The sequence below is a fragment of the Physeter macrocephalus genome, chromosome 4, assembly GCF_002837175.3.
Source record: "Physeter macrocephalus isolate SW-GA chromosome 4, ASM283717v5, whole genome shotgun sequence".
Lineage (NCBI taxonomy): Eukaryota > Metazoa > Chordata > Mammalia > Artiodactyla > Physeteridae > Physeter > Physeter macrocephalus.
This window is the reverse complement of record NC_041217.1, coordinates 141,524,049-141,538,404: the sequence shown is the minus strand read 5'-3', so window position 1 is coordinate 141,538,404 and position 14,356 is coordinate 141,524,049. Positions and strand designations below refer to the sequence as shown.

The 14,356-nt window shown below is 53.2% G+C and overlaps 1 protein-coding gene across 6 annotated transcripts in view; it reads right to left on the bottom strand.

Moving 5' to 3' along the window:
* The window catches only part of TTC39A (tetratricopeptide repeat domain 39A), a 53,367-nt gene that overhangs the window by 7,019 nt on the left and 31,992 nt on the right, over positions 1-14,356 (bottom strand). For all 6 annotated transcript variants that reach the window (XM_007113811.3, XM_007113812.2, XM_055084633.1 and 3 more), the window contains 8 exons: positions 12,490-12,554; positions 10,342-10,441; positions 8,923-8,988; positions 7,485-7,593; positions 6,972-7,039; positions 6,831-6,890; positions 5,741-5,902; positions 910-1,001 (listed from right to left, as the gene is read on the bottom strand). In XM_007113811.3, the coding sequence (XP_007113873.1) occupies positions 910-1,001; positions 5,741-5,902; positions 6,831-6,890; positions 6,972-7,039; positions 7,485-7,593; positions 8,923-8,988; positions 10,342-10,441; positions 12,490-12,554 (722 nt within the window). The remainder of the gene's footprint in view (positions 1-909; positions 1,002-5,740; positions 5,903-6,830; positions 6,891-6,971; positions 7,040-7,484; positions 7,594-8,922; positions 8,989-10,341; positions 10,442-12,489; positions 12,555-14,356) is intronic.

Below are 14,356 nucleotides of genomic sequence, written 5' to 3'. Positions count from 1 at the left end.
GGTAAATGGCTCGGGCCATTTCAGAGAGTTAACTCAGTTTTCCTGAGTCTCTCCCATGTATATAGGAGTTATTAAACTTCTGTTTGCTTTTCTCCTGTTAATATTATGAGGGTCTCAGCCAAGAACCTAGAAGGATGGAGAAAAAATTACTCTTACTCCCCCACAGATTCTTACCCTCACAGATCTTCTGGAAGAGTTACATAAGATGGAGACACAAAGTTACTCAGTAAATGATAAACACCCTGTGACTGTGACAGCCCAGGAAGCTAGGGTTACCTAGCATGTTGCATGTTGGGGCCCACCCTCACCATGACTGGAGGAAAGCCCTAGGCTCCATCCTCAGCCTGCCATGGCTGAGCCCTGCTCTAGGCCCTTTGCAGAAGGCAAACACAGTAGTGCAGATAAGAATAAAAAGAGCCGCCATTTATTGGCTCCAGGCCCTACCCCAGGCTCTTTAAATCTATTCTCCATTTGATTCGCAAAACAACACTGCAAAGGCAGAGGTTGTTATTCCCTTTTTACAGATCCTGAAATTGTCCAAGGTGACACAGCTAACAAATGGCAGAGGCTAGATTTTATCCTGTTTATGTGATTCCAACTCTGCTTTTCTGAGTGGATCAGGTTAACTCAGCAGAAGGAACCTCTCTGGACCTCAGTGTCCACATCTGTCCTACACTCCAGGTGAAAGAGGTTCAGTGGAAAGAACGTTGACAAAACCACTTTTGTGAAAGAAAACCTCTGAATGGATTCAAAGGGCTCTCACCAGCGGCAGTAGGAGGCGATGGGAGGGAAGGACAGGCACGTGGGGTGACTGTGGAGGAGTGTCGGGGAGACGACAACCCCGCCACCTCCCTCAGCTCAGGCTGGCTGTGGGCAGGGCCTACGATGGGCTGCAACGGTCGGACCCACCTGAACAACTCCACTTCGTCATCCCCGAACGGCTTGTAGTCCTCCTTCCCGAACATGCTGAGGTAGGCGGCCTTCATGTAGATGTAGGTGGCCTGTGTGAGAGCAACAGTCAGGTGTGAGCAACCCGCCCGCCAATCGCAGTCCTGAACTGGCACCAGTACCCTACTGGAACCTCACTATGGCCCAGCATAGTAGCTGACATTATATTATCCCCAAGCCCCAGGGGAGAAACTGGGCGAGGAAGCCGAAGCAGCTTGAGGAATTGAGCTAGGAGTTAAATCCACGATGGGCCATGTCTAAGCAGCTGCCCTCTCCACTCCGAAGCAGCAGGGCTGACTCAAGCAACTAGAGGATGCATGGGGTGGCGCTGAGGATAGGATGGAGACACAAAGACGGGGCAGCACGGGCTTCAGGGAAGCAGCCACTTCAGACTGGGCCCTTGAAGGCCAATGGGAAGATTCACAGAGACAGAAAAAGCACCTTCCAGGCAAGGGGAACAGCCTGATCAAAGCCAGGGAGGGCAGAGATGTGTGTATATAGGATACAAATCACTAGCATAAAGCATGGGATGTGTACAAGAAGAGGTGTGAGGCCAGAAGAATAAACAGGGCCCTGGGTCAGGGCTCAGCTCAGGGCTCCTTGGTGAAACTGCCTTGCCGTGTGCCAGGCACTCTACATACATCACCTAACTTGATCCCAAAGACAATGCCAGAAAGGAATCCGTAACCCAACTCTACTTCCTGGGACAGCAGAGCTGCTAGGAGCAGAGCTGGGAGTGACCCCAGGTTTGTGTGGCTTCAAGGGTCTGCCCACTGGATCCACAGCCACCACTGACAGCTGTCACAACCCCCCCGCCCCCCGCCAAAGATCCATCCCGGAAAGCTGCTCCCCTTTGCCTGAAGTCGTGTGTCAGGGGAGTCTGGCTCTGTGCTGCCCTCCAGTGGCCAAGTCTTGAACCACAGCTCCTGCCACCTGGGGCAGCTACCCAGCAAACAAGTGTAGCGGGTGGAGGAGGAAAGGGAGCAGGACACCCTGGAGTCTAATCTTAGGAGAAGGTGGGAAGCAACCTCCACCTGGGAGCCCCACCCATGCTGAAGCCCAGGGCTACTCTTGCCCTTCACAACATGAGGAAAAGCTGGTCTTTGTGGGGTGTGCTGAGAAGAAGCTCCCCTCTGTGAAATCTGTTCCCCATCCCATCTTTAACCTCCCAGTGTCATCTGTGCCTTCTCCCTCTCCCCGGCCCTGGTAGTGAGCCACCAAGCCCTCATGATTTTACCTCCTACACCGCTCCGAAATCCCACTGGCCTTGCCCTAGCCCTCACCTCCATTATTGCACCAGCCTCCAAAGCATCTCCCAGCTCCGGGCCACCAGGGATGTCTTTCTACCGTCCTAGTCCACGTGGTTTCCTAACCCATCTCCTGCTCCCCCTCCTGCCCCAGCAAGCCATTTTCCACACCACCTGCCACTCTGACCTTTTAGAAGCAGATCACATCAGTCCCTCCTAGACATCGTCTCACGGTATCCCATCGCACTCAGGAGAACATCCAAATGCCCTGTCATGGCCTGCGAGACCCTGTGCAGTCCTCCCGCTTCCTCTCCAGTTCCCCTCCACTGTTGCCCCCTCATTCGTATCACTCTAGCCACATTGGCCTCCGGGCTGCTTCCAGAACACATCAACTCACGGCTTCAGCTTCCTCCCCCTCTTGCCCTAATATCTACCAATGCCCTCTGCCTGGACTGTTCTTCATGGAGATGCCCACAAGGCTTGCTCCTTCACTCCATTCTGATGTCTTCTCAGATAGGACTCCCCTGACCACACAGTTCATCACACCCTGCACCCGTACCTTACCCGATTTTTCTTCATCGCACTTCCCGGAACCTGACGTTATCTTACACCGTACATCATCTATTTGTGTGTTTCTTGTCTCTCTCTCTTCCCACTAGAACATGAGCCTTGAGGGGATCTTTGCTTAGTTCATTTGTGTCTGTCCTGCCCTAGAACAGGACCTGGCGTGTGAGCGTGCCCAGCGACTGCAGGAAGGATTTCTTAAAAGCACAAATCTAAGCCACAAGCATGGGCTCCCCCAACTGTCAGACTGAAGCCCTAACAGCCACTCAGGGCCCTTGTGACCTGCTTTTCTGGCTCCTCCTCTTCTGGTCACTCTTCCCCATCACTCCTTGAACTCACCTCAGGCCTTTGCCTGTGCTGTCCCTCTGCGTGGGATGCCACTGTCCTTTCTCTGCCAGGCTCGTCTGCTGGCTTCCTCTAAGAGCCTTCTCCTACTCCCCTGGGACAGCGCACCCTCACTGAGTCCACAGGAATTAGGATGGACGCAGTGACCTAGAGTTGTGAGACCCATGGACATCCAAGTTACCAGGGGATGTTATGGGGCCACACTGATGGAACACTGCAGCCACCTTCCCTGATGGGACTCCTGTCTCCCAGAGTTATCTGTTTGCCTATTGAGTCCACATATTTATTTTGCTGGATTATTCTACCAGGCTCTGTGACATCAGACAGTCCTTGTCCTCAAGAAGCTTACAGCGAGTGGCTTAGAGGGGGACGGTCCCTCCACAGTCCCTCTGCACTCCCACCCACAAACCCTACGGCCCTGCAGTTCTCTCGGTTTGAGGAGAGAACTTCCACTTCCTCCCCTCTGCCACCCTAATTCCTCCTCCTTCAAGGTTCAGTTCAGACATCTCCTTTTCCAGAAGCCTTCCTTGTCCCCTTGGCTGGGCTGCCCAGGGATGCCTCTGAGCTCCCCTCAGATTCCCCCGCTACAGCACTGAGCACACAGTTGTCACCATCTGGTTTCTGGTCACCCAAGCTGCGAGCGCTGCGGGAAACATGACGGGCCCAAAGGGACGACTTGGCCTAGTATAGGCACAGAGTGCTGAGCGGGGGACCGGCACATATGGCAGTGGCCACAGGCCAACTTCCTAGAGCTGGAAGTTGGTGGACTCTGGTGGCCAAGTGCTGGAGATTAGGGATGAATGAAGCCCCAGAACTCGGGGTGCCACAACCCCTACTTTCACAGGAAACCCTTCTGAGGAAAGCGTTGCATAGAAAGAGGGGCTGACCTCCCCAAAGTCACAGAGCTGGAGACTGAGCCAACTCAGGAAGCCAGACTCCCTGACACCTGGAGGCCCCGTCCTCCCTCCGATCCTCACAGCAGCTGTGTGGCCCAGGAAAGTCACACCCCCTCTCTAAGCCTCAGCGTCCCTCCTGGGCCTGACGGAGATAACGCCTGGGCACACAGAGCTCCGTGAAAGCCCACTCCTCCTGCCGGCCGCACCTGCCCACACCCAGAGAGCTCCCTTTCAGCTTGGGCCCCAGGCAGGGGGACTGAAAAGGGACTTTCATGCAGAGGTAGGGGAGAGATGAGAAATAGGGATTTAAGGTCATTGAGACACAAGTGCTATGGATTTGACACTACCAGATGCTCTGTGATGATCTAGATGACTCTAAGACCCTTGGTTCGGAAGTCTGTGCTATCGTTACTATGATGATAACGCCTGATACTTATTTCATCACTTACCATGATGTTATAAGCTATAAGATGCTGTGCTGAGCATCTGTTTTGCTTCGCTTTGCCTACATGGCATCTCTTTAATGCCCACCCCCATCCACACTTATTCTGGGGCATCACCTCATTTTTGTTCTGGGGAACCACCCATCTCCTACTCCCAATCCATGAGGGGTCCTCCTGCCCCTGTTTCCAGGCATTGACTTGTGATCTATGCCAGACCAATGAGGCTCTATCCAGGGACTCTGGTTGAAACCAAAGGGAAGATGTGAGTTAGGGGCAGGCAGCCCATAGCCACCCTGCTGGCACATGGAGAGAACCTGCCTGTACGACAAAGATGTCATAGAGGAGAGCACAGTCCCAGGTGGAAAAAACAAGCCCAGCCCACATAATTTGAATTCCTCAATTCAGCCCTACCTGAAGTCAGATGTGCCTAGAATTTTCAGTTATATGAACCAATGAGCCTTTTGTGTTTACACCCTCATAGTCAGGTACTATGTCCACTAGCTCCATGTGACTTTTTACATTTAAATTAGTTAAAATGGAATAACATTGAAGACATCCAGTTTCCCAATTGCAGTAGGCACATTTCGAGTGCTTGGTGTGCACGTATGGCTAGGGGCTACAACACTGGACAGTGCAGAAATAGAGCATTTCCGGGACTTGCCTGGTGGCGCAGTGGTTAAGAATCAGCCTGCCAATGCATGGGACACGGGTTCGAGCCCTGGTCCGGGAAGATCCCACATTCCGCAGAGCAACTAAGCCCGTGCGCCACAACTACTGAGCCTGCGTGCCGCAACTACTGAGCCCACATGCCACAACTACTGAAGCCCGTGCACCTAGAGCCCATGCTCCACAACAAGAGAAGCCACTGCAATGAGAAGCCCGCACACCGCAATGAAGAGTAGCCCCCACTCGCCGCAGCTAGAGAAAGACCGCACATAGCAACAAAGACCCAACACAGCCAAAACTAAATTAAAAAATTAATTTTTTAAAAAGAAATAGAGCATTTCCACGGTGATGGAAAGTTCTGTTGGGCGACACTTATATAGACCATGTGAATCACAACACACTTCTGTCCCTTGTGACTAAAAATCTCAACACACTGTAGTTCTAAAGGTCATCTGTTCCTCATGGTCTTTAGTTTCTTCCAACCCTGAGGCCTAGTAGAATTTGTGGTTTTGGTTAAATTCCAGCTGAGACATCTGCGTTCAGTTAGGGGTTTGGCCCTTGCTCTGGGGACTCATGGGCAGTCTGGGTTGGCCTGGTCCCCCCGTGCCCCCAGCACATGGTGTCAGCCCACCTTGGACCAGGAGTTCTCCTTGCTGAGCAGGTCTGCGTAGAAGTAGGCCATCTTCCACTGGCTCTTGTAGGTGAAGCACCACATCAGCTCCCAGTAGCACATGTGGTGGAACTGCTTCCAGTGCTGCTGGGCCTCACAGCACTCCTCGAACCGCCGGATGGCCTGTGGGCACCTGCCGGTCAGCCTCGGTGGGCGTCCCCTGGCCTGCCCCCGCCCCGCTCTCTGCACCCTCTGTCCCCACCCAGCTCCACAGCAGCCCCAGCCTCCTGCCATGCACAGTGGCCCAGCCCTGTGCCAGGCTTGGGGAGGGGGCGAGGGGCAGAATCGGGGAGACAGGAGTTGTGGCCTCCAGTCCTGGTTCTACCACCTAAGTCTTACACTACCTTGGGCCCAGTTACTGCCCCTCCTGGGGACTCTGGTCTTGCAGCACAAAATGAAAGGGTGGGACAGAACTATAATGGAGGGATAACAGGTAGTGGAAAGTGCTAGTCTTAAAGTGATATAATAACGTCTATGCCTCAGAGCAATCTCCAAAGGTTCCAGAAGTTCCCACGAAGTGACCTGGACCTGGGGCATCTGTCCTGCTGCCTGAGGAACCACAGCCAGGACCAGCGGGAGACGCCAGAACTCAAGGTCACGGAGTCCATCCTGGGCCTTGGCTTAATGCTGGGGATTCTGCCCGGACCGTGACCCTCCCCTCTCTCACCCCTTCGACGGCTCCCTCCCACCTACAGAGCCCAGACTCCTTAGCCAGACTCTCAAGGTGCCCGCTTCACCCCCTGGCACCAGGTTCCAGCCTGTCGCCCTGCCCTGGACAGCGGGTCTTCCCACCTCTCTGCCTTACTCAAGGATACCATAGCCCTCCAACTCCCGTTCAAATCCTACTCACCACAAATGCCAACTCCTCCCTCGTCTTCCCAGACTGTCTCAGTCGGAAGTGCCTCTCCTGCCCCCGCTCTCTCCTAAGTCCTCTCTTGGGGCCCTCCTCCCAGCCTGCCCTGTCCCCGAGTTCGTCTGTGTGTATCTGTTTTCCTACTGGCCTGGGAGACCCAAGGGCCCTCCAGCACTGGCTCCGACCCCCACTACTCACCGCGTCAACATTGCCTTTAATGGCTTCAATCCGCCCCGCAAAGAACAGGAAGATGGAGCCCTGCAACAACACGCATGTGGGTCCGTGTGGGTCCACAAGGCACACGTGGGCTGGGAGTATCTGCCAGGAGGTAGGGCTCACCTTAGGGTATCGCTTCAGGTAGGGTCTCAAGAGCTTCTCTGCCTCCGCGATGTTGACGTTCCCAGTGCCTGAAGGAGGTGGGGGGACAATAGGACACGTCACCATCCTCCCTGGTGATCCTCCTCCCAGCAACCTACCAGGGGCTTCTCAGGGTCTCCGTTTCCCCTCTGTGAAATGGGGATGATAACTCTTCTATCTCCAGGGTGATGTGAGGACTGAATTAGACAGTACAGCCTACAGCATCCTCACACCCTCTCTGAGGTGGGCATGACCCACCCCCATTTCACAGATGAGAAAACTGGGGCTGGAACCCAGTCACACTGTGAGGAAGCGAGTGGTCAGCAGGCCAGGCCCCAGGACAGTTGACTCGGCTCTGCTGTTTCTGGTTTCAGTGCCCCATCCCCAGTCCTGGGGGCCCCGAGCAGGGTCTGCAGCCCCTTGCCCTCTCACCCCCTGCCCTTAGAGCCAACCAAAGCCCAGAGGCCCCAGCCCTCGCCCCGAGCACGCTCCTACCAAGCACAAAGGTGAGGAAGGTGTGGTAGCACAGCAGCAGCATGACACAGAGCACGGCGCGGAAGCTGTGCCCTGATGCCCCCTCCTCCAGCTGCAGCAGCCCGTAGTCCTGGAGGAAAGACGGGGACTGGCTGAGGCCAGCAAGGCCTGAGCTCCCCAGGGTCCACCACGGGACCTGGGGTCGGCAGGGGAGAGGGGCCTGGGAGGTCACTGGACAGGTGTGAGGGACCAGAGAGTGCTGGACTCCGAGTCTGGAGCCCTGGAGGCCGGGTCAGCTGCTCCCAGGCTGTGCAACCTCGAACAAGGGGCTGCCCCTCTCAGTGCCTCAGCCATCTTCCTGAGGGCAGGGGACACCGCTGCCACAGTCAGGGCAAAGGCGTGGGTGTCCCCTACCTCCTCAATAGCCCCTTCCCCATTCCCCCCTTTATTCACTTGCTCAGTCCCCATGGTGGGCACCAAGGCCCTGAGCAGCCCCAAGTCTGGTGGGGGAGTAGGAATGACAAGGAGGCAGATAATCCTAACCACAGGCTCAGGGCACAGACAGAGCTTTCGTAAGATTGCTCAGTTCTTATAGTATTAATTGTTATGATTATGTTCTTATCGTGCCACATAATACGGGTTTTCTGTGTAGTAATGTTTCCTTTAAATAAATTTAAGTAAAAAATATGAATCACATTTGAGAAAAATGATACATAAGTAATAATATAGAGGTGTGTGGACATGGCAAAAATCAGATAGGGCCGGAGAAAGTCCAAGTTGGAGAAACATTGACCTGATGTTAAAAAAAAAAAAAGCCCCTTGTTTTACAAAAAAAAAGAGGCCCAGAGGAGGGCGGGCCTTGCTCAGACTCACAGGGAGAAGAGGATGAGGCTGGACTGATCCAGGGCTCCTGACTTCCAGGTTAATGCTTCTTGTACCACATCAGGCCTCCTCCACCAGGGAGCCCTCCCTGATCTGCTACCTCGCACTCAGGTTCCTGCCCTCAGTAAAGCCTCTGGGTGCTTGAGTCCTCTGGTTTCCACCTCAAGGCCCAATGCACAGTAGGGCTTCCCTTGGGCATCTCCCAGACCAGAAAATGGTCCCAAGGGAAGGGACTTACTCAAGGTCTTCTGAGGGGAGAAGGACCAGGTTCCTGACACCTGCCAGGCAAAGAGAATATGGCCCCAGGCCCCTGAAGGACCCCAGGAGCTGCTCTTCACACCCACCCTTACCCTAGAGCCTCTCTACCCTGGGAAGGGCCTGGCAGGGATCAACGGCCCCATTTGCAGGAGAGGAGACTGAGGTCCAGAGAGGTCTGAGCCTTGTCCAGGGCCACACACTGAGTGGGGCTGAGCAAGGACTGGCACTCAGGCCCCGCAGCCCCTCAGCCTCACCCTGTCCAGCTGAGCTCCAGCCCTGGGGCTGAGCAGGTTGGGATCCCCAGAAGGAAGGTGGTTACCTTGTTTCCTGAAAACCCCACAAACTCTAGCAGCCGCAGGATCCTGGTAGGAAGCATGGACAGCGTCTGCAGGAAGAGGCAGGTGGACACGTGAAGGGGTGGGGACTGACCCTCCCAATCTCCAAGGCTCCAGAGTCCTGAGGGGTAATCCCAGAGGTGCAGGCCCTGTCTCTGGAATGCCCATGAGGAGGCCCTAGGTTTCCAAACGCCAACTTCCCCAGATAGAGAGGCACTACAGAGTGACATATAGGAGCAGACTGCATCTAAATCCTAGTCTCACCACTCCCAGCCAGGACAGTTACATTTCCTCTCTCTGCCTCAGTTTCCTCATCTGTAAAATGGAAATAATAATAGCCCCTACCAGATGGATCAATTTAATATATGCGAAGCACATAATAGGGCCTGCACCTAGCAGTTAGCTATTGTTATTACACTGAATCCCTACTTTGTACCAGGGGCTCTGTCATTGCATTTGATCCTCAGAACAGTCCTGCAAAGAAGGGATTACTAACCCCTTTCAACAGACGGAGAAACAGAGGCACAGATAAGTGACAGGATATGTCCGAGGCACCACAGCTCATCAGAGGTGGAGCCAGTTCTTGAACCACAGACAGTCCAGCTATAACCTGCTGAAGTATCTGATGCACTTGGCAGCTTGTATTTCCCAGCACTTGGGCCAGGATCACTGCTCCCATTTTACATATGGGGAATCTGGAACCCAGAGAGGGGCAGGGACCCCCATCAGAACAGGCTTTGCCTAGAGGGGAGAGAGCCACCCCTGCCACACTCACACTCACACTTTTGGTAAGTCCCTGGCCACCCAGGGCCAGAAGTCTGAATCGTCAAGAGAGCAGCTCCTCCCCCCAGGAGCCAGCACAACTCTTCTGAGCCTCCCTGCCTCAGCTCACACTGTTCTCTCTGCCTAGAACGCCCTTCCTGCCTGGAAAACTGCCCCCACTAATAGATCCTTCCAGATCCAGCTCAAATACTCTCTCCTCCATGAAACCTTCCCGGGCTCCCCCAGGAAGGAGTCCTGGCTCTCTGTTCCCTGTGGGTCATCAGCTGTTTCCAGGCCAGTCTCCTTCCCTGCCACTGGTCAATGTTTAACCACCAGCCCTCCAGGGAGGAAAAGGCCCTGATGTATTGTGTTTGTCAGTTTCTGGTGCTGTAAATACTGCCACTATAGTGGATTTCAAGCTTTCAACTTGCCTTGGGAAGAAACGCACAGAAGGGACTCTGGAGCCACGGCCAGCCCCCATCTCCACCCCAGCTGTGAGCCCCCAGGCTGGCCATGTGTCTGCTTCATCACTGGGGCCCGGGATAGTAGCTCGGCAGAGACCATGTGTAGGGTAGGGATGTGCAGGGGAGATTAATCTTGAACCCAGACGCTGTGGATGTGGAGAGGGCATGCCCACTCACCAGGTTGAAGGCTCCCACTCCGAGCTTCACTCCTCCTTCAAAGTGCCTGTGGTTCTCTCCCTTGCAGTACTGTGAGGACTGCACGAGGCTGTCTAGCTCCCTGCGGAGGGATGCAAAGCCTGTTTCAGCCACATTTGGGGGGCTGGGTCCTCTTCCAGCTGGGCCCAAGTTGCCCCTATACTCCTAGCTGATCTCAGAACTCCCTGGTGGTGGATCTGTAACCGTCTGGCAATCCGGAGAGCTGATATTCGAGGAATTTCTAGCCCCATCTCCCATCGTAATGGCACACCACTTGCTCTTGAATTTCAGCTGTATCAGCCCAGCACACCCGCCTTGTCCAACGTCTAGGCATTTGCTCATGCTCTGCATTCTGTCTAGAACAGTTTCTCAACCTCGGCACTACTAGTATTTTAGGCTGGATAACTGGATAATTTCTTTGATCAGGTGGGGGCGGGAGGCCGTCCTGTGCATCCTAGGATGTTCAGCAGCAACCCTGGCCTCTACCCACTAGATGCCAGGAGCAACCTCCCCCAGTTTGACAATCAAAATGTCTCCAGACATCGCCAAACGTCTCATGGGAGGTAAAACCGCCCCCAGTTGGGAACCACTGGGTTCACTCCAACACCGCCTCCTTGAGGAAGTCTTCCTGGAGTCTCTTGGTTGGACTGCAACCCTCTTTCTTCTGGTCACCAATAGCTCAGAGACCCTATCCCAGTCTGCCTGGGGCAGGACAGGGGCTTTAAAGATGTACCTGCCTCCCTTCCAGGCCGCGAGCATCTTGAGGGCATCCGCTCAGCAAACACGGACTTGGTTTCTCTGTGCCAAGCACCGGAGGACAGCAGGGAGCAAAGCCATCAAGCTGTTGTCCTCAAAACTCTCCCACTCTTAGAGACAGACCCCTATCGAGTCACTGTGAGGATGAGGAACCCTGGAGCCTGGCCTAGTTTGGAGTTCTGGGAAGGTTTCCTCAAGGAGCTGACATTTGAGCTGAAAACTGAGGGATGAGGAGTTAGCCTGGCACAAAGTGTTCCTGGCAGAGAGGACAGTGTGTCCCAGGGCCCTGAGGTAGAAATCTGGCATGTTTGAAAACCTGAGGGAAGGCCCAAATGTCTGAGGCACGTTGGGACAGGAGCTATGGCTAGGAGGACAGGGGGACCTCCCAGGAATGACTCGGCAGGACCCAGGACTTTATTCTAAGAGCAAGAGGGGGTCTCAGGAGTTGGCAGGGACTGACTGACCTGACAAGGTTTGTGCTTTGAAAACATCACTCTGGCAGCTGGTAGGGAGACTACAAGGGCCAGAACACAGTCTGGTTTCCCTGAACAATTCCAGCAAGACCCACAAAGCAGTGTGGTGTCCATATACTGCATGGTGTGCTATACCCCAGTAATACCTGGAAATCAAACTCACAATCTCTCTGCAGGGGAATAGTCACATTAAGGTGGGGAAAATAAAGATGATAGTCTCAAGTCAATTCAAGTCAACTTTTAATGGAAAAGGAGTTTCAATGCCAAACTTGGGGCAGTGGGGGGAGGGTTAATTATTTTCAGAGCTTTTCTGATCTTGGAATTGTAGATAAGGATTGCGGGACCACATTGGGCAGAAGTGCTCTGGACTGAGTCTTCATTCTTTGCTCCATAAACACGGCCTACGTGTGGCCCAGTGCTGAGACGGCATGGAAATAATCTGGCTCTCGAGGAGCTCCCAGTTTGGAGAGGTGGTGTGTATTATGTAAGCATCATCCCTGTGTACGGGAGGGTTCAAGGAAGGCTTCATGGGGAAAGCGGCATTTGGATGGGGCCTTTACGGGTGTGTAGGAGTCCTGCTGCTATTCTCAAAATGACTGTTCCTGTGTCTTTCTCCCACCCCCACCAGACCGAGCTGTTTGTACAGAATATGTGCCTTGTTTTCCCCTAGCTCAGGGTCAGGCACAGAGTCAGCTCTCAGGGGGACCAAATGAACGGATACACCCAGGGGAATAATATTCCAGAAAACTGAAGTCCTGAGGGTGCAGAAATCTATCTGAGGTCACACAGCATTCTAGGTTTCCTGCCTTCAGCCAGTGCCCTCTACCTCCCACAAAGCAGCCTGAGGGGCACAGGGCAGCAGATGCTGTGGCCTCAGGCCCCCCAGGCCAGCCCCACTCACTTGTAGGTCTGGTAGCTGTTTCGAACTTTGATGCCACCCTTGATGAAGCTCACCATGTTCTCATCCTGCAGGGGGGAGAGATGCTAAGAGCCGGGACTGGGTGGGTAGCCACAGGCTTGAGAGGGATCATACAAAGCTCTGGATACTGCCTGGCCCTCCCTGGGCCCAGCTTTATGAGGGACCCCGCGTGGGTGGGGTCAGAGGCCTCCCCACTCTACCCCTGGTACTTGAGATGAGGGTCTTGCTTGCCAAACAAGACCTCCACAATGCCCAGGGCTCGACCACAACCTCCTTTACCAGGCTCATGTGTACATATACTATGTGCTTGGAGAAAGGCCTGGAGGAGATGCTCCCACCGGTTAACAGTGGAGGAACTGTGGGGAAGGAAGAGAGACGTTCATTTTTGGATTACTTGTGTTTTTTTTGTTTTTTTTTTTTACAACAAGCAGGTATTTATCACATTTGTAATTCAAAGCGCCAGTACCTGGGGACTTCCCTGGCGGTCCAGTGATTATGACTCCATGCTTCCACTAGAGGGGGCATGGGTTCGAACCCTGGTTCGGGAACTAAGCTCCCGCATGCCACACAGTGCAGCCAGAAAAAAAAGCACCAATACCTACAGTCCACCTGACAGTTCCACTCCCAGGTATACACCCAAGAGAAATGGACGAACACCTTCAAGAATGCTCACAGAATCACTGTTCATAGTAGCCAAGAACCAGAAACAACCCAGATATCCTTCAGCAGGATAATGAATAAACAAACTGGTATATTCATAGAAGGCAGTATTACACAGCCACGTATGATTGGGTGAAGAAAGCAAGTCCCACACAGCTGGAGGCCTTAAGAAGCTCAAAGGCAACTAAAACCTAACAATATGCTGTTCAGACATGAATAGGAAGCTGAGGAAACCATTTTTAAAAAATAGGGCGGGGGATGATAAATACAAACTCTAGGTAGTGGTTTCCCCTGGGGGAAGGGAGGCAGAGGGCAAGGAGATGTGCCAGCAGGGTTCTGTTCTCCGGTTGGGTGGGGGGGTTCATGGGCGATTATTTATTATGTGTAATAATACACAAACAACGTAAATAAAAGGCCATTCATGGTGCAATTATTACAGTGATCCTAACGCAGAATTAAGATTAATCCAATTCTAATCATCTGAGGTCCAAAAAGATAGAAAAATCACTAATAAAAATAAACAGTACCCCAACAATAAAATTTATATGTGCCTCTCCACCCCAGTACACCTATTTACATGACGATTATATTTTATAATTATAATCCAGGCTTTTTGGTAAAATTATGACGTGATGGTTCTCATAATTTCCACTGTGGTGAGGCACATGGGCTCTGAGTTGGCCAGACCTGGTTCAAATCCCAGCTCTGCCATTTGCTAACCATGTGACCCTGGGAAGGTGGTTCCTCCCCCACTAATCCTCCCCATGATAGGCCTGTGAGGTGCTGATTAAATAATACATAGAAATGTAGGTAAAAACAAACATGCAATGTGTATAAGGTATGTAAAAACAACATGCCTGTAATGTACATACAAAGCCTGGTATGTTGCAGGTTCTACAAGTCAAGTTCTTGAATGAATCACGTTTGATTCATTCAGACTAGTCTGCTGAATGAATCAAATGTAAAGCAGGCTCTGTCACCCCCGTGACATAAAAACATCAGGGAAGCAGCAGTCACGAGGTGGAATCACATCCTGGTAGTGGGTGGGAACGCGTGTGCTCCGTGTGGAGGGGTAGGGCCCATCACCTCTGCCACTGAGCCTGCCCAGGGCCAGGAGTGTTGGGGTGACAGAGCCTCAGTCCTCGCCTCAACCCCAAGGGGGCTGGGCATGGCTGCTCTAGACCCTTCA